This window comes from Neolamprologus brichardi, chromosome 17 (assembly GCF_056152115.1).
Source record: "Neolamprologus brichardi isolate AB-2024 chromosome 17, ASM5615211v1, whole genome shotgun sequence".
NCBI lineage: Eukaryota > Metazoa > Chordata > Actinopteri > Cichliformes > Cichlidae > Neolamprologus > Neolamprologus brichardi.
This window is the reverse complement of record NC_142120.1, coordinates 8998376-9021506: the sequence shown is the minus strand read 5'-3', so window position 1 is coordinate 9021506 and position 23131 is coordinate 8998376. Positions and strand designations below refer to the sequence as shown.

Here is a 23131-nt window from a genome sequence, read left to right as displayed (position 1 = left end):
TATTGTGAAACCATGTGTGATGGACGAGGAGTGGTTATAATTGGAAAGTTGTTAGCCAGTGAGAATATCCTGCCTAAGCCTTGTTTCCGGACTCTTAGGATGACCATAATTTACAAAATGACACTAACGCCCTGTTCAATTTGACTTTAAACTTGTGATTAAACTTAAGTTCGTGATGAAACTAGGAAAGTGTTTTCTGAGGTCACAGAAAGGGAGCAGAGGGATGTTTTCCATAAGTCTTCTTGCACCCCTCTGCTGGTGATTAAAGTGAATGCAGGTTTAAGGCGCTTTTGAATTACTTTTTACTTTTCAGTACTAAAAGCTGCAGCCATCTTTTATACTATTAGCTTTATCAGGATTTTAAATTTTCAAATAAACATTATAAAGTCAGCATTTTTAACTCGTTAAATATACAAACTGTTCCAACCTGTGATTAAAGATTTACTAGGTTTAAAGAAACATTATGATTCAGGGGCGGCTGTCACTTGGAGAAAGAAAACAAACACCAGCCTCCTGTGTTAAAGTCCGATGCCTGGTTGACCATTAAATCTCCAAATGTGGGCTCACTGTTTAATGCCTTCCTACGTTGCTGCTGTAAAAATAACTAAGGCTTTATCATTAATTTCAAAACAGTTGGGATGCTGTGGAAGATTTAAATGAAAATAGAATGCACTGATTTGCAAATCCCATTAACCCACAGTTTATTCACAGTATAACACAGAAAACATCAAATATTTAAACTGAGAAATTTCCCTATTTATACTAAGGCTGGAAAAGTAAGCGGTACTAAAGAGAAGCAGCTGAAGGAAAATTTTGAAAAAGATTGAGAGACTCTGAAGATATCTCTATGCAGAGGGGACAAGGCCAGAAATCAGTACTGGATACCTGCAATCTTTGGGGCTTCAGGAAGCCCAGCATTAAAAATATGCCATGATTCTGTCCTTTAAATCACTGCATGGGCTCAGGAACACTTCCAGAAATCGCTGTTTATTAACACAGGTTAAGCCTCTAGCATGCAAAGAAGAAGCCATATGTGAATGTGATCCAGAAACACTGGCGTCTTCTCTGGGCCAAAGCTCGTTTAAAAGGGATTGAAGCAAAGGAAAGGTCCTCTGTGGTCAGATAATTGAAATTTGAAATTCTTTTTGGAGAACATGAACGCCACATCCTCTGGAGTACAGGAGGACCATCCAGCTCGTAAGCCTGCATCTCTGTTGGTATTGGGGTCCATTAGTGCCTGTGGAATTAACAGCCTGCACATCTACCATTAATTTGAAGTGTATATACAGGTTTAAGAACAACATACGCTCCCATCCAGACATCCTTTGCATGTGCAATTGCCTTGCACATTTTAACAAAGCAATGCTAAACTGCATGCTGGATCAATTACAACAGCGTGGCTTCATAGTAGAAGAGTCCGGGTGCTGAATTGGCCTGCCTGCAGTCCAGACCTCTCGCCAGCTGAAGCCTTCAAACAAGAATTGGAAAACATTCCTCTCCCAGAATTCCAGCAGCTGGTCTCTTCAGTTCCCAGACTGTCGTTAGACAGCAGTAAACATGGCCGTGTCGCAAGCATTTTGTAACGCTGCCATCAAATTCAGTGAATGTGACGAGCCAATACTTTTCCTAAAATGGTATATTTGCTCATTTTTAAACATGTGATGTGTTTTCTGTGAATAAAAAGCGGCTCTATAAGATTTCATATTCACTACTTTGTGTTTTTATGTACATTTCACACAGCCTCCCAGCTGTCTCTGCATTAGGGCTGTTAAGTCGTTTCGGAGGCACTTGTTGGAAAGGCCAACGCTATTAATGGAAAAACAAAAAGGAGGCGCGATAAATGAAGCACTTCGAACTGACAGGGTGGCATCTTTAATCAATGTATTGTTGACAACATAGCATGTTATGTTAGTTAAAATATCATTTGTGCTGGGAGAGAATTTGGAACAATCAACATATACATACAAGTAAAACAACAACAACAGAGAGAGGAAAAAAAAAAAAATAGTATCCACAAACACTTTCATTCATTACACGCACACACAGAGCACTCCCACCGGACCACACGCCCGCACAAACAGAAGCTAAAAGCTCGACAGTCGCACTGCTAGGTCTGTCAAGCAGTTTTGGATATTCTTCTGTTGGTACAAAAATGATCGTTTTGACAAAAATAATAATTTCATCAAGTGTGGTCGCCTCCCCTAACTTGCCCTCTCCACTTTCAGTCAAACTACTTGTTTTTATGTACAAGTGAGAAGGCAGTATGGCCGCATCAGTTGTAAATAAGGATATTTACCGCTAGATTTCTGGCATATTATTGGTTTTGTTTTTTGTTTTTCCTTTGTCATACAAAATAATATCTCTCTGAGGTAAGAACCGAGACAGTATCAAAATAGTAAAATGAAAATTTTACTGAATGTAAAAGGACTACAGGTTCATTACTTGCTGGATGACATATGACCTCACGGATAACAGCAGCGGGAAGAAGGAAAAAAACTAAACAAAACTGGAAGATTGAATAACGGTCCGATGTTGTATCAGTGTGTGATTCGCTCAGCTTGTCTGTGTTTGAGCGCGATGGCTCTGAGCCAGTGGAGAGGAATGGGAGTTGGTGACATCACAGGCGTTATCAAGGTTGGTTACGGAGGGGGGGGGGGGGGGGGGGGGGGGGGGGGGGGGAGCAGGGTCAGTGTATGTGAGGAAATCTTTAAGAAAGAAAGAAAGAAAAAAAGGAGGTCGCTGATGCTCTAATAGCTCCGGTGAGGCTGCTGCAGCTCTGTGGAGCTCCCAGAGGGCGTAGCGTGTGAAGTTATGAATGTGAAGCAGCTGAGTGTCTGAAGAGCGGGAACAATCAGGGAATAAATTACCACCTGGAGGCTTTAAAGTTTAAACAAGACAGCCTACAGCCGGGGCAGCAGCTCTGTGAGAGTGCCTTTGAGCCCGAATTACCAGCAACGCTCACGATTACAGTGTCATGTGATTACGACTAAATCAACCCCGTGGAAGGAATCACAAATGGCAGTCCACAAACCCGAGAGCTTCAAATGTAATCCTTTTGGTGGCGCTACGTGAATTATGAGAAGCACCAAAGGATTTATCTCCTGTGGACTGTACTGAGATAAGTCACTCTGGTACTTTCGCAACTTGGCGACTGCTATTAAAAAAAATGCAACTCTCTTTGTCCTGTGATGTCACCAGCTCCTAGCGCTCTACTAGAAAAATCCCTTCACTCTGAAAAAGGCCAACTCAGGAAACGACACCCACCACAATCTGACTAAGATGCTCTGAATGGAAAATTGATCAACTCCGAAAGGCATTAGCAAGCGAAACCCCCATTTACACCAGGGCAATAAATCCAAACCATTCCTCCCCTTCAAAAGTTAAGGCAGTGATACTAAGGGGAAATGCTTTGCTGACCAGCAACTATGCTCCACCGACTACCAATGCATGGCTGGTGCATGTTAGTGTCAGAAAGTACTCTCGCTTTTTTAAATTTTTTTTATTTATAAACCTCTTGGTTGCCAAAAAGTTAAACTAACTCTCCACTAGACTGTCACAACGTCTCCTTTCAGAATAAAAGGCCGGGAAGAATGTTGTTTTATTCCCATGACAAACAAGCACATTTGCAGAAAAAGGAATAGCACACAGTCGTTTAAAGGAAGAAAACGTCTCTCTCACCCCCCCCCACACACACACTCACATTCACACACACGAAGACATCAGAACCAACACCGAACAAACATCTCAGCCAAGGCGCCACATATATGCACGTCATCTTTCAGAAACACATAAGGTTTTTGTCCTCTTCATTCCAGTGAAGACGATTTCTGCAATGTATATTTTTTTCACATCAACTCTTGGACTGATTAACAGCAAAGAGTAGCCATTCACCATCATGAAGACCTAGTCCAAAAAAACCCCACTCGTTAAAGTTCAGTGGGAACCATCTAATCTCTGGGAGATTTTAATTTCCGATTGATTTAAATGTCTATTACTGAATGATTATTTGAATGTAATCAAAAATGAATCTGAAAAATCAATGAGAATTACAAAAAAAGAAAAAAAAAAGTGATTTAATAAGCTCCGTCTTCCTCCGTTTGTGATTTTTGTGGTGTGATTTGGATTGTGGATCAAACCTTCATGATGGGAACGCGCTGTGGGCAACATAACAGTAAGTAAATGATCAGATATACCTCCAGAGGTGCACCAATAATTTTGTGGTGGGACAGTGGGAGTACTTGACTTAAATATTGGCCTATTGTAATTAGTTTTGTTTATTTATTGTGACTACTAAGAAGCAAGAACTGTGGAGGAAATTAACCTTTCATTACTCGTGCTCCAAGTCCGAGCGTTCATGATTTTTCCTTAAGTCTAAGTGTAATCGGTGCATTGTGATATACCGTGATCGTTTTCTTTCTTCACATAAAAGACAACGCTAAGTAGATTCAGACATGTATTTTTTTTTCTAAACAGTTCTGTACAGGATACATGGAGAATGTTAACTTGTGTGGGTGTGGCTTCCGCCAGGTTCTTTCTCAGTCATCTCAGGTGCATTCGGCACGCGGCCGTCGAAATGCTCATTCAAAAAACCTACAATCATCTCAAATGCCCTCGCGCTGTCGCCACGCCTCCTACCAGCAGCCGGACCAACATATTTGTTAAGCTGCAATGTAGCCGGCCTATCAGTGCAACGCGCTGGTGATCAACTTAGGGCAGTAGCACAAGGATTTGAATGTTCTAACATCACAATCACAACTTCTCTCACATCTTTTTCTTTTGCTCACAACAACACATTTTCCTTCTGTCCCCGACTCCCACCCCCATCCCCCGACTCTAAAGGGCTTTGTCACTGATCTGAGGCGTTTTTAAAGTTTCCCCACTCGGCTGGAGAACAGAGGGTGAAAATTCAGGAATTTTAAGGAAATCTGGAGTTTTTAGGGACACACTGAGGGATTCTCAGGCTTCAAAAGTGGGATCTATCAACAGTGCACACTACCTCCATTCTCTAGGGTGACAATGGAAGCCTACAGGTGAAAGATTGAAAGGAAAAGGATATTTTTTTTGGAGGGTGGGGGGTTTGGATATTATGTGGGGATTTAGCAAGACTGCACTCAGTGCAGCAGCTCTTCAAGCTCGCTCTCTTTGAGCTTAGCATTGTCTCTGACTTCGTCAAATGTGTACGTCTTCACAATCTTCCCATTACGAAAGACAGTGTGCAACAGGTCCTGGAGGAAAGAGTAAAGACAAAACAACAACAACAACAAAGTGAGAACGGCAGTGTTTGTATGAAATCAAATTACATGTGAACAATCAAAACAACTGAGTAAAGAAAAGGGTTCGTGTGAACTCACCACGCCATACTCCTCCAGATCGCCCTTGCCCTCCTCCAGAGTGACAAAGTCTCCGCTCTGGGTCCGGTGTAGAGACAGACGACCTTTCTTCGACCTCTTGTTGGGGTCTGCCACCGGATCCTTGAACACGTTCACCTGAGATACAGCACAAAAAGATCTATGTCACACTAAAACAGAAAGGACATCCCTGAAAAGTCTGTCTGGGATCATGGATGAATAAATAAAGATTTCCCCAAAGTGCACTTAAACAGCTACAAAGCCACCTAACAAATGTAGACCCATTCACCCGGTCCTCACCCCTAGTCCGTTAGTGACCACGTAGCTGCATTTGAATGAGCAGTTGAGCAGATCTCTGGTCAGTTTCTGCAGCAGAGCCCCTCCGGACCCGAAGGTAATGTTCTCAATGGACCATCTGTGTTGCTTCATTCCCTCCACAATCTGGGAAACAAACACACACAATCAAACCTTGCTGCTGCCTTCAAACTTTGAACATCTGGCTCCCTGTGCCTGTACCTCTTGCAGTGTGTTGATATCCACTCCATCTCCTTGTATGACTCTAATGTAAGGAGGGAGAACCTTGAACCCTTTAGAGTTCTCCTTTGGTGCAAACTTCTTCCCTAGAATCTCCAAAACCTGTAAACAGTCAAAGAAGAGAGGATGGAGAAGGAGGTACAGAGAGGAAAAGTTGAGTTTCCTGGCTGGGTTAAAGACTATAAATGAAAGTAAAGCCGTTTGTGTGACCGCACCTTCAAAACCGTATCGAGCGGGTTTCCTGAGTCCGGTCGAACGACGAGCGGGGCGTCTGCGCTGCGCATCTCGATCAGCGCCCGCAGATCTTCTCCCCAAATCTTCTCGCAGGCGTTGTAGATGTCGTAGCTGTCGCTGACTATGGACACAGGCACGCTGGGAAACTGCTTGATGATGTGCTCGAAGGCATCTTTTTCATGGTCTTTCCCCCATGCTGTGATGGTACTGCAGAGAGAATGGCAGAGCTATTAAATATACATCTGAAGAAGAGTAAGACAGGAAAGACCAAACACAGTGATCGAGTGATAATGTCCCAGAGTGTCCAGAAGAGGGCGCTGCACTCCAGGTTTTAGTCTAAGACGAGCCCAAATATGATCTTATAGGTACTGTACAACAGCTGTTCTGATGCTGGAGTTCTTCTGCATCGCCTAGCATCACCAGTGTAGAGTCAGACAAGGAGAAAAAGGTGATAGAACCCACACAGAGCTCCTGATGAATACATCAAATATTAATGTTAATGCATCACGCACCATGATAATAAGGTAAGGTAAATGGAAAAGTGCAGAAAAATATGAAGATCTGGACTTTAGGCTTATTAGGTCTTGGACAGCAGATCATGTTGCTTTGTTTTAAGGATTTGGTGCTCTCTCCATTGTGTTGTTCCAGAATCCAGCTTGGCCCTGAAGATAATTTTAGTTTTATGCGCTGCAGCTCCTGAGCTTCTTGGCACAACCCCAATACATGAAACGTGTGCAGTGTCCACACACTGCTGGCACTGATTTCTTCAAACTAAGGGTGACACACCTTTTCACTAAAAATCAACCCTCCCTTTTCCTCTGGAATATCACTGCGACTCCTCCCACCGAGGAGGTAGAAACGAAACCGATTTCAGGAGGGAGGCCATTGCATAACAGTTGCTATAACAACTCCAGCCACTATCCCACAATGCACTGGTATGGGGAAGAAGGGTGCGCTGGTGCAGCAGTAACAGCGCTGGCGGCCAGTAGGAAGCTGCTGTGTGTGTGTGTGCGCATGAGAGCGAAACAGAAAGGGAGAGGTGTCTGTAAGCAGGATAAATGAAGAGAGAGAGATGTGCGCCGGGGCAGCAGCCAATCAAAACTCTCACTTCCAGCTAATCACAGCACCATTCACCGAATGAAATAGACGAACCAGATAATGACTGCGAGGGTGACCAAGCACAAGTCAGGAGAGAAAATTAACACCATCAAGAGCCAAATGTTGAATAAATATTCACTCTGGCTGACAAAAATCTCTACATCAACAGCTTTGGCTCATAATTAGGTGTTATTTGAAGCGAGTTTCCTTCTCTGTGGATGAAAAGCTGGATTTCAGAGCGGGCTCTTGGCCAAACTGTGCACCGTTTCATCAAAAGCAGCAATACAGATGAAGACAGCTGAGATTTTCCAAGAGAACAGGTGAATGTGTGGCCTAAATGCAGATAATTAAAACTGTGCGCAGTAATTTAGCAACCTGCATGAGCTGCTTAAAGTTTGTGCAAATCTTTGGAGTCCCTTGAAAGCAGTGTTTCTCAGACACCCGTCATTACATGGAGTCTGGAAGTAAATCTCTGTAAACTGTGCGGTCGTATCTGCAATAAAACGCAGCTCAGGACGGTACACTGCACAGACAAATATTCCATCTCTAAGCAGGAACATAAAGTCCTTTACAGATTAACACTAAATAAATAAGGCCAGTAAAGTAAAACGTGTGTGTACCTGTGCTCGGCAGCGGGCACTGAGAAGCCTGGCACAGGGTCCTTGGTGCCATAGTACTTCTTAATGACTCCGATGCCAGCGACCGTGTCTGTGCCCTTGAAGTTGACCAGATGGGCGGAGGCTCCTATGCCAGCAGTCTGTGAATAAAGAGGATATGGTGGGGGTTAGGGACCTTGAAGTGCTTTAAACAACCTTAAAGTGGAAATAATATGTTTCCCCTTATTTTCTCATTTATAGATTTGCAATTGCAGATGCTCTTTGATGGCTTTGAGCAGAGAAGCCCCGCCCACCTCCTGTTCAAACCTTGTGTTTGCAAGGGAGAGCAAAATGTGGACTAGACCAAGTCTTAATTTTCTTTGTTTTTGAAATCTCTGATGAGCTTTATTGTCCTTAAATTAACCAGATTTAAATCCTTTAGCTTTCTCCATACCTCTTGTGAGGACACGCCTCTGTAGCCGAAGTCATGTAGTTTATACTCCAGCCCCTCCAAATTCCCCGAAGTCTCTAAGAGGTACTTGGCAAGGATCTTCTTTTGCTCTCTAGAGTTGGTCGCCACAGTGATGGGATACCAGATCTGAACCAGGATGGTCTGACGGAGAAAGAAAGGAGAGTTCAGTTCACTTTACTGGATATTTATAAATTTTTCAGGGTGTCATTATGCTCCGAGTTTTTCCATGTGCATTTATTATAGCAAACAATCAGGTTATCGGACTAAATATTCATAACAGTTAATGGTAAGCAAAAAAGAAAAAAGCAAGCATAGTCAAGTTTTTTTTTCCCTGCAGGCAACAGACCGGTGAATGTCTGGCCCAATTCTTCTGCTTTCCCAATATTTAAATGGTACTAAAACCCAAAACTAACAGGCTCAGAGGGATCACAGCGGCCTGCTCATTCACCAAACACAAACTCTGGGAAAAGTACATTCCTTGTTGCTTCATGTCAACTCTGGACCACAGTCAATGACTTTAATATGAAAACAAGTGGCTTATCTGTACTCTCCACCACCTGGGAAATTTTTAGGAATACATAGTTCCTGCAGTCTGAAGCATAGAGCGTGATTCTGTGAAGATCTGCCAGTCAGTGTTTTGCCCTCGCTTTCTAAAGCTCTCCTCCTTGTAAATTCAAAATCCATTTTGTCAAAGCAATCATCAGATTTAAGCTGCGGTAAGAACAGATGATGCAGAAGAAGTTTGACAGAAAGAGAAACCTGTGGAATATGGTGACAAGAGGATTATGAACAAGAGCACTAAACTAACACTATGTAACCGCATACTGCGATTTCAACATTTCATGTTAGGAATGACAACCAAGTACTATGCTATGCAGGCTGAACCTCATTAACAGCAGATAAAGACACCGAGCAAGACTAAAACTCTAAATATAACTAAGGCTATAAAAATTCTCTGTTTACCCAGCTCACACTCTTTGTGCCTCCTAACAATATGCGATGTGTTTCTACCTTATAACACTGAGCAGGTCACATGCATCCTCAGCCTAATTATAATTCCATAATATGGACTCATGTGACTGCCAAAGAAAGTCCAAAGTCCATGCGTACGCACACAGACATGCATTTGTAAGGCTATCTATGCGAGGACATTCACTGACATTTAGCCCCCGACCCTGTCCTTTAATGCTAACGCTAGCCTTAACCTTTAAAACGAGTCTCAGCACTTAAATAGCTCTTGTAGGGGTTTCAGGAAGACCCCCACCCCCCACTCTCCACCTCTGGAACTCATGTCTTCATAGAGGTACACATAAAGCTTGAGCTGTAAATTTCTTACAATAAAACAAAAAATCTGCGCATGTGCGTGTTTGTTTCCTTGTCCGCAAACTCCTCCTCGACTATAAGCAGTTGAGCAGCCAAACTTTGCACAGGCCGCTGAAAGTTCCTATTTATATCACACATTATCATGTCCTTTTGTTGCCTAGAAGCAACAGGTTAAAATGACCCACTGGTAGCATTTATGCACTTATAACACTGTTTAAAAGAACCGTATCATTTTTTATTTCACAACAGTAACATCTAATTTATATCTTAGAAAAGTGCATGAGATTTTATAATGTCAAGATGGCATTGTGTTGCATGGCAACAGGGTTAATCACCCTGTTTTGAGCCTTTATACACATTATACCTTATAAAAGCATCTTATGTCATTTTTATCTACAAAAGCCAAATGATACAGACCTAGCGGGGTGCTAAAATGCCTGTTTTTAGCATACAAACGCCATCTTTTTGGCAACTTTTTTCAATGTGATTAAGAGTATCGGTTTGCCAACTGCACAAACAGGTCAAACAACACTGTAGCATAGGCATGTAGTAGTTATAACCAATTCTACAATTGTGTGTAACAGATTCAGTACAGTGTAAGCATTGTTACACTGCAATTTTTCTATCATTGTCATTGTCAGGCGACAGTTTGTAAAGGATACTTGCTGCCACGGTAAAATGGAGGGGCAGTAAAAGCAACACTAAGAAGGAATGCACACCCTACACACAACAACAACACAACTACTCTGTCAATGTCCCAGAACAAAATGGACGGCGATAAGGAACCACAGAGCGGGATGAGAATGGGGAAGGTAATGGCAAAAAATAAATAAATAGGACAAGAAAGCAATAGAGAAGAAAGGGGAAAAAATGATGTGACAAAGACGAAAATGAGAAAAGCAAAACAAGAAGGGACAGCAAGAGTGAAAGGGAAAGAGATAAATACAGTATGACCTAGTGACGCAGCTCAAGGACACCAGTCTGTGGCTAATTTTACTTCACAGCCATGAAGAATGACCCCCCGTGTGTGTCTGTTTATGTGTGTATTTAAATCAACCAGAGAAACTTACCAAGTGTGTGTGTAAATGGGTTTGTGGACGTGTCGTCACAGTGCTCTTGGCTGTAGGTGACCTCCAAGTACTATGCCATTACAGAGTCGAGAGTGTGTGCATCACATAATAGCTCCAAACGCAGACCACTTTCAGGATACATTAGACTTTCTGAACATACTAATGTGCTGGTAAGTGTGTGCATATAGATTATAAAAAGCTTTTTTGCATCAACAAAAGAATGCCGTTTCTGATTAATCACGGCGTGATTCATTTGTAGGAGCAGTCAAACGTGATATTTATGAACTGGTTTGACATGGTCAAAAAGAAAAAGAAACAGCAGGAGACACGACAGCAGTCAGAAGAACAGAAAGTGAAAGTGAAGTGCAAGAAAGTGATTGTTCTGCCGAGTCATTGAGGACAGCCTGTTCATGCAGCATTAAGTTCATGATAATCCTGATCTCAGAGTCACACTGTGGATCAGCTCAGTGTAAAAATGCAGTAATCAAACTACCAGAATAAAGTCACTCAAATCTACTTAACTTTCTCTGGAATTTTATGTGAATTATTTGTGAAACCTACAGTATGGTTACAAGATATTTGCTAAATATGCTTATTTGTTAGGAAATAGTGACATCATTCTTCTCTGTAGTAAAAAATAAAACTAAAGCTAATTAGATCATCGTAGAACAAATAGTAGAATCAGGAAAAGCACAGGTAGTCTGGCTGTGAACAAAGGTAAAATATGACATCATAACAAGACAAAATCAAATATGATATAATCTCAAAAAACTAGAACTTCCCTGCTATTTAAAAGCTTCTTCACTGACTTTGGGAAAGTCAATGACCTGCTAACATTAGCTAATGAACGGAGTCCGCAAATCAACAAGCTTTCACTGCCAACAAACACTGAACAGAAAGACAAGATAGCATTTTGCCAGAAACAACTTTAGCCAGGGAGTAAGCTAAGATGATCTAGCCAGCTGCTACATTTGCAAACTAGCAATACTGCTATTAGCTATAAGATAGCTAATATTAGGTTAAGGTTTTATACAATGAATCTTATCTAGTCAGATGGGTGACAAACACTGGGAAAACTACAGCAGTGGGGTATTCAACATCTGCTTTACTTCTGAGGGTCACAACAGCCCCCTCCCCATCATCTTTTTTAGTAGCAAAAAATAAACTAATCTAAAAAACCTAGCAGTAGCTTGCTAGCCACCTAGCTATAACTAGGGCTAACCAATAACTAACTTAATTAGCTTTTTGAAAATCTCCATTCTGTATTTAGTGTTGACTCAACACCACAGGCACAAATTTTGGTGACTGTTAAGTTACGTATGAGCAATGTACATAAACGTAATCAGAGAATATAACTTGAAATATAAAAATCAAATACAATTACCATTTTTTACAAACATAATATAAGCATTTGTGACGATGTCTGTGCAAAGGTTAGTTGAAATTAGTCAACCCGTTGAGGAAGAGATTAGATAAGGACATATATATTCATATATGCACTACAATCAATACTGTAAGACAACAAATCAATAATTTCCACATTAATGCCCCAAGGCTAACTTTAGCTTTCTTGCTAACAATACTACTAGATAAAATACTAAGTGACCATAGTTCCTAGATACTAAGTCATGAAGCAAAAAGTCATGTTCATTTTGGACAGCAATAAATTCTGTAAATATACAAAGCAATAATACCCAAAAGTGATGCAGGCCTGGCTATCCAGCTAGCTCTAACTGAACTAGACACCATATATCTGACATCGGTAGATTTGTTTTGAAGATATAAATAATCCCATTAACAGTATATGCTCAGGTTATTCTGTTGATGTGCAGCATATCAGTTCATGGCAGTCTTGTATAGTCTCGAGTGGAGCTAGCTCCTCACCCTGACCTTTAAATAAAAGCAATCACGCATTATGTTGTAGTTAATGAGTTTAAAATGGGCTGGTGGGTGGCTTTTGCATGCCTTTTACAGAGCCACCAAAGTGGTATGAATATTTTCACTGTGGTCTCAACAAAGAAGCGATTAAGTGTATTTTTCAGAACCACTGAGCTGTTTCAGTCTGCAGCATACGAAATTCAATTTACACTTCTTTTTTTGGTGTCAAAGAAGTGTAAGTGTACAACAATGACCATATGAACCTATTACTACTACATTCTTTGACTACTCAATGAAATCTCTACTCTGAATGACTTAACAGTGTCTTGAATGTAATATAACATTCTTAGAATAATTTCCGAAAGAAAGGGTTTAATAAAAGGCAACAAGTAAGGATTTTCCTGCCACTATCCTTTTGCTGCAGTTGTAACACGAGTATGTCTCCAAGTGGGTATTAAGCTATAAACTATGGCAGAATTGCAACTCAGTGAGATTTAAGAAATCATGAAGTGTCACAGGGCATGCTGCCAAACTAAATTGTTTATGGCTTTTATAAAACTATTACCTCTCTCTTGTAATAAATGGGACCTAAACGTTGCTAATGTCTTCCTTCTTCTATTAATTATCAAATAACCATTAAATGGTATAGCTAAGCCTAGCAATGTAGTTTTAGTAGCAATGTGATGAGCACATAAAATATTTCACTGCTATTTGAGGGCACAGGGGTATGAAATTTATGAGGGCTTTTAACTTGATAGAGCTCTTCCAGTAGTTACACTGTGAAGGGGTTCTCCTGTGATTTAGCATTACACTGAAAATCAACAGAACCCCACAAGACAGATTTAAACAACAGTCAAAATTCTGTTTTTTGTTATAGATTACACATAAAAAGTACACATCAAATCCATAAATGAATAAAACATGTCATGCCAGGGCCCTCTCAGATCCCACCCTGACCCGTGTCCATGAACCAAACGTACCTCCACCCAGTTAGTGAGCCAGTAGCATTCGGGGTCTGTGCTCTCCACTGTGAACAAAACATTGCCTCGAGGAATGACACTCCCCTCTGGCACCGCCTTGATTTCGATGGGCAGGTGTCCGTTGTATTTCTGTAAACACAAAGAAATGCACACAAATATATTTAAGGTTACCAGCATCACTTTCCTGGATATATTAACAGATTTATATCTAAGCTGTAGCAAAAGATTTTCAGAGGTAAGCCATTTACTTGGAGGGAAAAGTAAATTAAAGGGAAGTATTATGTTCATTTCCATAGTTTTTCATTGTCGATTAGGTTTGCATAATTCAGTTTAAATAAAACAAACAAACAAAAAAGAAAAAACAATTTCCACCGAGGACATAACATAACAGTAAGGTACACATTTCTATCAGAAAAAACAAATAAAAGCCAAAAAACTGTATTTTTGGTTGCCTGAGGTTGTGGTGTACTTGGCTCAGGACTATATTTTAATTGCTGTTAGAGTGGAATCTGTAAAGTAGGTTCTTACTATTTTTGTTTATTTGTTAGTAGACTTTAGACTTTTCTTTGCCTCCGTTAAACCTAACACCTTCTACACACAAATAATACATTATCCAGTGAAATGAACCATGTATTAACATTACAAACACAGAGATTTAATGTTTGCTTCCTAGCAACAACATTAACAATAGTATTTTATTATTAGCCGTAGCCACTACTTTGACTAACTGATAATTGCTAATAGTTAGATGGCTAAGGCTAACACGTACCATTCAAATTAACTATTTAATAGATAAATGTTGTTGAAACTGATGCTTTACTGACCCCTCAGAATTCCTCATATAGTGCTGCTAGCGAAGGGGAGGGGCTGAGTGTGTGTTCCTGTTGGTCTAGTACTGTGATATGTGTCAAACGGAGGAGGCCATGACAGTTTTGTGTCTGTACTGCTGCTAACGAGCATCTGATAGAGGCGTCCTTTTTAGTAATGATTTTTTAAACAACTAGTTTTAATTATAAAAAAATTGCCTTAAAACAGTTTTCTGGCAACACACCACATCTCCTGGTGACCTCTAGCTTCTCTGATGCGCAACACATCAACACCACAGTGTTTCATGTGGTAACATTACAATGTGCTTGTTTACATGTACACACAGTTTTTTCCTTGATAAACCATTTCCTGAAACAGTCTGTATTGTTTAGGAAACCTGTCTACAAATATACCTATAAAAAATGTTTCATCATATAGGAAAAAAGACACAAAAATCTTTCAGTAATCTCTTACCTCCAAAATATAAGTCCACCCCTTCTCATTAAAAACATCATCCTGGAAGTGTTCCCTGTAGACCTCCTTCGCCTCTTGAATCTTCTCTGGAGTCACTACTTTTCCTGGAGAGCAGGAAGTAGGTGGGGAATAAGGGAGGAAGCGGGAGACAGTACAGACAAAGAGGTTGGTGAAACAAACACCGCAGCACTGGTGTGCTTCTCTACTGTCCACCACGATAATCAAGTTTGAAGCTGCTGAGAAGGCATCTTTGTTTGGAAAACATGTGACACCAACTACATCCTTGTCTCATTTCAAGTCTGACTAGTTTCTAGTTCATGGAAACTATTAAACACAGCATACCACAGATGGGAAAGGATCTGTAAGGGGATACTGTGGTTTATTAGGAAATGCAAAAGAAAGGTCTGACAGTCTGAGAAATTAAAAAAAGTGTTACACGTGTGTGCAATCATTTTTATCGATATTTATAAAATCATGAAGTGTAAGTGGAGCTAGCTGCTTTCTTTTGTTTCTAGATTTTATACTAAGCTACTTTAATGTAACCCTCTTTCAACAATGCATTATCGGGTTAAATTCTCTGAATGGTGAGGTTTTCCTGTAGCTTTGGGTAAACAGGTTCTGTTTTTTTTTTTTACTTTCACTTGCTTATGAAATTAGTTCGGTTAGAGGATCAAGGATGCATCGCTGGTAGATGGCCTAATCGCTGTGCCGAGCCAGCCTTTCTCCCTCGGACAGCGAAAGAGCAGCTGTGCTTTTGTCCTCTCCGTCTCTGTTATCCGTGGCACTCTCTCCACACCTCTGTTACCACACCATGAAATCCGCTTAACAGACATGAGGGAGATGCATTCTTTCGACACTCTCTCTTGCCCTCTCTTTTGCCTCTCAGGACGTGAGCGTCAGCGTTAATCATCTTGAGTTAATTAGGGCATAGAGTGTTTTGGGCTTATTTCAGGCTGGTCTTGTTTTCTCATTTCTTTCCCAACCTGGATTCTTTTGTGGTATGTTTGTTTTGTACGGCCTAATCAATGTGAAGCGGCACGCTGCGGCCTTGCTGTTTTTCGAATGAATAAAAGAACTGTTGCTGCAGGACTCGATAGAAACCACCTGCCCTGCTGAAGTGTCCTTCAGCAAAGCAATGACTTTGAAAAGCCTCAGGCACACTGCTCTGCAACTTTCCCTGTACGCTGACCTTGCCCTGTAGAGGGAAGGCCAAAACAATAGAGTGCTCCCACAGGGACCAATCAAGTATTGTAAAAGGCCCTCCAAAGTCTGGATGTCGACTTTTTCCAGCTACACTTAATTTTTTTTTTATTAACCAGTAAAAATCTTTCGCCTGACTAGAGACTGAGGCTTGCTGGACCACAGCAAAATAGCGGTTGTGTAAACTGCATTCACAGAACTAGAACCATAACATCATGTGCACAGCTTGCGTCCATGTCTTGGTTATGTGATTTAAGTATTGAACTGTTACCCTTATTTAACTTAAGTGGACTGGAAGCACTTCTATTTACGCAACCATCACAACGCGGTGGCTGCATGTGACCAGACTCCCTCCCATCTGTGTTTATTTGCCATTGAGAAGCTTGGACTTAGTTGCAAGGTCATGTTGACTCGTTTAGTCTGGCTACAGAGCTTTTACTTAAACGAAAGCCAAACTTACCTTTTAGATATTTGTGCAGGATGTACTGTAGGCCATAAAAGACAGTTTTGTCATATTTGACTTTTCTGTTTTTGCTGGGGTCTGTCCTCTTCTCGCGGCACTCGAAGTAAGAGTACACTTTACTCGTGTTGGGGGGGTACTGTTTATAATGCGTTACCTGCCAAAACAGAGCACAAAACAAATTAGAGTGGCCATAAACAATGACTAACCAGTTTAACCGGGTTAGGAGAAAACTGAAACAAGAGCAGTCTGATACCGCATACCTCTGCCACAGCTCAAAATTCCCTAGACACCATGCATGAATAAATTTCTGGATCCAGGAACACTAAGACAACATCTCCAATTTATCTTATTTCAGTCTGAAATACATTGGTGAAGGTGTACTCACTTCTAAGTTGAGTCAAACCCCATCCAGACGTGATCACTAACTACTTTAGTTTTTATTTAGTATGCATGTGTTAACATGCCAGCTGTGCAAAATGACTCATCTAGATTTTATCATTAGTGTCAAGAAGCAATGGGCCTGTACTGTAGCACAATGTATCTTGTACATTTTGCTCTGTACAATACTGCACAAGCCCACCATTTGAAGGAACTGATTTTAACTCAATGTGTTTTAAGATTGTGCAAAATATTTAGTGTACACGGAATTTGGACCAACGCAATATGACCAACACCCTGCTTGATTTCAGGGTGTCGATGGGATTTCAAAGGAAAATTGCAGCATTTTCGAACTGAAAAAACAGCTCATCTTCCACAAAAATGAAGAAATCCCATAGAATCAATAGCTTGTTACCAAATAAACACATTTTCACAACTTATCTGTGATTGCATGAAACATTTCAGTTCATCAAAGTGTTTCAGTGTCACGCATAAAAAAAATAAATAAAAAAAAATCACATTCAGGGAGAAAGAAGTCGAATTTGTCTCTCACACATACACATTTTCTCTATAAAACAGTTGTTTGGAGCTTTATGTGCACTTCTAGTGAAAATTGAATCCCCAGTGTCTGCAACCAAGTCAACAGCTTAAGGCAAGTCCAGACATGTTTCAATAACAGACTCTACTATCATACCCATATGATACAGTCTCACAAAAAGGAGACGATACATAGTCAGTGGTAGCAATCAGTCATTAATTAAATCCCTAAACGAACTAATGGATTTCCAGAGTGCACTAAAGGTTTAACTCCTACCAGCAACGCTCCTACCACAACTGAAGTGCACTTACATTTAGAAATTATATTCCTGCCTCATCATGTGTCACATGAGAACCTAATGTGTACACAGTCAAAGTACAAGTCACAGTACAAGCAAGAGTCATTTATTATTGTTAGACATTAGACTCTGATCAAACATACCCAGAGACCGGCTGGTGATCGCCTTGGTAAACACTAGTCACCAAGGAAAAATAAGTACTCAATGACCAGTTGGCGAGTTGTTGCTATGAAACTGATTGCTAAGGCCCAGTCACAAAAACTCATAGACAGTGCAGACTCGGTGGTAGCCTTCAGTTGTTAGGGAAAAGTTTGATTGCTGACAGGTTGGCAAGTGGTTGCAGTAGGCCGTTTGCTTTCGCTAGGATGTGAAATTGATTCACAAAGGAGTTTTTGCACCCCTTGCGATGGTTTTGGTCACTAACAGCTTGCGTGCAGTTTGTATGCTGACTTTTCTGAAAACACCAACTACTTGATAAGCATTAGTGAAACTCTAAAAGAATGTTCTCCATTTCCAGTTTGACTCCCACTTTTTCCAAGTTTGGTGGTTCTTTATCTTGATCATTAATATGCAAATGGTCATGACATGACCAAACAACATCTGGCAACACAGAACAGCTAATTCGTCAGGCCAGGACTATACAATCTATTCACACCTACAGGTCAGTGGCCACTCTTTCAGTGATGAGGGTGCACACATCCTGGACAGGGAGGAATGCTGGTTTGCGCACGGAGTCAAGGAGGCCATTTACGTGAAAAGAGAAAGGCTATTTCTGAATCGAGGAGGGGGCCAAAGGGCACATCTTTCGCCATCTTACAACGCTGCGATTGCAGCCATTCCCCAACTCTCTGTGAATGATACTCGTGGCTATTGATCAGTGGTTGTTGATCAATGGTCATGACAATATCCATATAAAAGCTCAAGAACTGACCTCACAGCCCATTGTTCATTCATTGGGCTAGTTTCAGTCAATATGCTAATACACTCTTTAAAAGTTTGGGGAAACCTGCAGTCAGCTGAGACTGAAGATGTCACTCGGATGAGTGACAAAATGTTTCTCCCACTGAAAACGCTACATCCAGAAGAAGAGAATCAACTTTTCGGGCGTTCCTTAGCCGGATTACTGAGCATGCATCAAGACATTAAATATACAGTAAGATACAAAACTGCTTGACACCCACATTGAGTATAGATAAGATAAATGTCAATGAACCACTCAGTTACTCTGACCCCTATATGTGTCCTTTCCTCTGGGCTTTTGAGGACTCAAAATAGAGTCAAGACACTTAACATGACACTGAGTGCAACCACGTGTGTACATATTCACTGGCACCCACTGTATACACACATACACACAACCAATGCTTTAGAATGGCAAAACTAATCAGAGTTTCAAAGCAGCAGCAGTACGTCCAATATTATTAAATGTCAGCAGAAGACACACATATGAATATTTGATTATAAAACATCCATCTATTGTAACATAAACCTAATTACGACAAACAAGACCAACGACTGAGTTACACAATTCAGTTTTACAGTAACAGTATCAGTAATGGAAGGAGGTGCATGTAATGGTAGAACCACAGAGTGCCATCACTTATCAGAACCTCTTAATTCTAAGGAGATGTTTGTCAAGTAAATCGTACTATTTTCATATATGAATAACTGGTAAACAGGCTCTGGGTTCATGAATTTGAGGATATGATATTTTGAGTACTCGTTATACAATGACAAGCTCATTCAGTCTGGGTTTTGTACTGAAAAAACTGATCAGACACAAACGCAACTGAAGTAGGGTTTGGGGTTTGTTATCCGCTTCCTCTTTTTCCTTCCTTCCTCCTTTAAAACTCTGATGATACTGAGGTAACTGAGGGTGTAATGATTCCAGGATACTTAAAATCAAAAACACCAAACATATACACTGATGCTGATCGTCTATGCAGAAAGTTAATGCAATGTCAGCAATTTTCTCACACACAAGTTGCCATCTATAAACGTCAAGTAATTCCTCCTTTGCTCTTTCGAGACTGGGAAGGAGATGATGAAGGCAGCCTTGTGAAAACGCTTGGACGTTTCACAAAAGTTCCTTAAATCTATTACCACAACCTTTTCCATCATCACCACGCGTGAAATGCAGTACATGCAGGGCACTGTCCCATTACCTGAAGTTAAGAGACAAATAATGGAACAACACATACTGACAGTTCAGTTAGTCTGGTCCCAAAGATAAAATCCAACTCTGCAACACTGGGCTTGATCACCTCTCTGTAGTGGCACGTGAAACAGTTCTCTGTTGAAGTGGCTTTTCAGCTTGCAGCCAGTTTTCAAAGACGCAAACAACACATGCAGTTGGTCTGTCCAATCACGGGACGAAAGACACGCTGGAGAACCAGGTGAAAGGTATCAACAATTCTGATTAGGAAATATGAAGCAGGAAGTGCCGGGTTTAGCCGGACAGTAGGACCCAAACTTTCAAAATAAGAGCAAGGGGATGCATTTAAAAAAAAAGAAAGAAGTGCTAAAATGAAACCCCAGATTATTTAATGTAAGACCCTGGATCCCTGCTTACTTTCTCACCACCATTCACTCCGGATTTAAGGGTCAGAAGAGTGTAATATGCAAATGTGGTCACATGGTGACAAACTAATGTGGCTTTTCTTTAAAAATCTGTGCTAATAATAGAACACAATATAACTCCTCCCTGTCGAACATGCAGAGATTTTCTGAATGCATGCTTCCAGACAATAGGCCGGCGTGCCTTTGGGACAGAGAGTTTGCTTTTGAATTCAAGCACACAAAACACAAAGGTGCTCAGGTGGAGTTTGTTTTTATGTCCTGTGTGTGCCTTCAGTTGTTCTGAGAGACCGCCGAGCATTTCTTTGAATCAACCTTTCTCTTGTGGTCATGCACGGCCAAGCTACACATACAAGGTAAAGCTGGGTGACAGGTGTTGCAACACAAGTAAAACTTGCCTGCGCTGCAGTGAGGAGACATTTATCTGTACTGTGATTTGTCAGGCATTTGCTGCTTCTCCCTGGGCTTTAACTATCACTACTTGACTGAAAACACGACTTCTAACACAATGCTGTGCTTTACTTTGAGCACACTTTGTTGCTACCTAACAAAAACATCTGTAGCCTTCTTCTATTTGATATTATGCAGCTCTTCGTGAGCTTTCTTAAGTTACAAGGAAAAACTGTTTTCTATGAATGGAAATGTGTGTCGGCTGTATTCTGATTTTTGACATTGTGGCGAAGCGGAGCAGAAAATGCTGGGTCTTTGTTTGAAATCTACTTTTTGTTTTCCAATAACTTGAATAAAGTCAGATCAATGAAATATGAGGTCTGTGGGAGGATTTAATGGACTTGATATAATTGTTGCATCAGGAAATATCCGATACTCTAGACTGAGTTTCCCTGTAGATGTCTCATAAAGGGGTTAACTACATACGCTCTTTATTAAGGTAGTCAATCCAGATACTTTAGACTTAGTTTAAAATGAAAGGAGGTGCCAGAAAGCTAAGACTTTATAGAAACCACTCAACACGAAACCGCCACCTCTTCCAAAGGGATGTTTCTGCTCTTATATAAAAAACAAAAAACAAAAAAAAAAAAAACACCCACACTATATAATATACATATACATCCACTTAACACCAGTCAGCACTGGTACTGGCTGTTCATAGATAATCCCAATCGATCAATACTTCTAGAATCAGGCATACGCTTACTTTCATTTCATTTTTTTCTATAGTGAAAGTTAAACTGTAATGAAACGAAACCAAAACCACTCATTTGGATGAAATGAAAGATAAGGTGTGCCTGTGCATTACACACCGATGGGAGATTTTGCAGGTATTTAAGTGAAGATTTTTTTTTTTTATTTCCTTAGTAAAAAAAATTATGATATGGCAATGCAGCTGATATATAGGGGTACAGAACATGAAATATTGAAGTATAACTGAACAGCACACTTAAGAGATATGCTGTAGGCAAATTAAACCACACTAACATTTGTATATTTCGGACATTTTATAGCTAATAAAGGATTTTTTTTAAATGAAAACACACCTCTTTGGGGGTTTTTCCTGTATAAAATGAATATGGTAGAAAAGGCTTGCAAAAGACAGAATGTTAATCAGAGATTCACACAGTGGTAGTAAATGAAACACATTTTAACAAGTGATAACACAATGAAAGTACATCCATGTACACATACATTTAAGATGTTAGTTTGTATCATTAGACTACATTACCAAGTTTTTTGTTCATTCACTCAACTGGTGTACAGCTCTGATCTCAGTCTGAGCCTAGGTTTTAGTCGAGGTACTTGGGCTTCCTGCCTCTGCTGGTAGCCCCATACTCCCCTCTCCTGTCATTTCTGACTTTATTTCCTATCATCAGCATCACCGAATTGCTGAATGGTGTCATATGGCAGCCGTCCCGGCAACCACTTGCTACGTGAGCTTAAACAATACTCTAAGATCATTTGTCCTCTGTTTAGATTGTTGGTTATCAGCTGGTTGTTTCTTGTCGTTAGCCAGTGTATATACCCTTACAACCCTTACCTTGCCAAACATCTTAAACCCGCTTTGAAAGTCTAGCTGCCTTGTGATTCCTTTTTAACTTTCGTTTTCTCGTAAGTCATGAATTGCATTATGAGTGGTGCGAGGTAGCCCTATAGTGGCTAACACGACGTCGAGCTAGTGTGACTGAGCTTTTGCCCATGTGCAGTTCATACAGCACTTGCTAGCTAGGGGCTAATACTAGCTTTTTTTTTAATATCAATACCCTTCATCTCTCTCTTGCGCTCCCTGTGCGCTAGCTAGCTAACTCAGCTAGCTGCGGACCACTATGACTAGCAATCCGAGGGGGGACTGGTATGGTAATAGCGATCTTACATGAAATCTAGGGAAAAAAGGATGCCTGCATTGTGAATGTGGTACACCGTCTCTGTTGTACCAGCCCTCTTCTCCCTCCCCCAACTAATTTGGCCTGCGGTGAACCGATGGATACCGGCCACACAGAACAGTGTGATGGCCTTGGGACTGATGATGAAACCACCTTGACTTTGTCAATTTTCACTCTTAACGACTCTCCCTTCACCTAATGCCTCGTTCGCCCGAGACCATCACGGGTACCATACCTTGTATGAATCGGTCGCTAGCAATATGTTGAAGTCGGTGTCTCTGTGCTCCATCTTTTCCCTCCTTGGTTGTGAGTCGCAGCTGTCAGTAGGTTGTGTTACGCGCCGTGCTGCCGGAGACTCTCCAGCCTTGTGTGTAGCCTGGAAGGGGGAAGGACGGGCATAGAGAACGGGCGGGGGAAGGGGCGGGGACTCGGGGGCGGAGGCATACGTCACACCGAAATTCCGACGTTCGTCGTGTATATCCGGAATCACTCGGCTAGATTGCGCGTTGGGCGCTCTTACATGCAGT

General features: G+C 41.0%; 1 protein-coding gene across 1 annotated transcript; it reads right to left on the bottom strand.

The window, feature by feature from the left end:
* Positions 1-1856: 1856 nt before the first annotated feature.
* On the bottom strand, positions 1857-22996 carry nampt1 (nicotinamide phosphoribosyltransferase 1). The gene is made up of 11 exons (XM_006780644.3): positions 22840-22996; positions 16475-16631; positions 14815-14918; positions 13534-13662; positions 8265-8423; positions 7835-7971; positions 6098-6323; positions 5865-5984; positions 5649-5789; positions 5352-5486; positions 1857-5225 (listed from the first exon to the last, which is right to left on the bottom strand). The coding sequence occupies exons 1-11, from the start codon at positions 22891-22893 to the stop codon at positions 5112-5114; spliced, it is 1476 nt and encodes a 491-aa protein (XP_006780707.2). The 5' UTR covers positions 22894-22996; the 3' UTR covers positions 1857-5111.
* Positions 22997-23131: the final 135 nt, after the last annotated feature.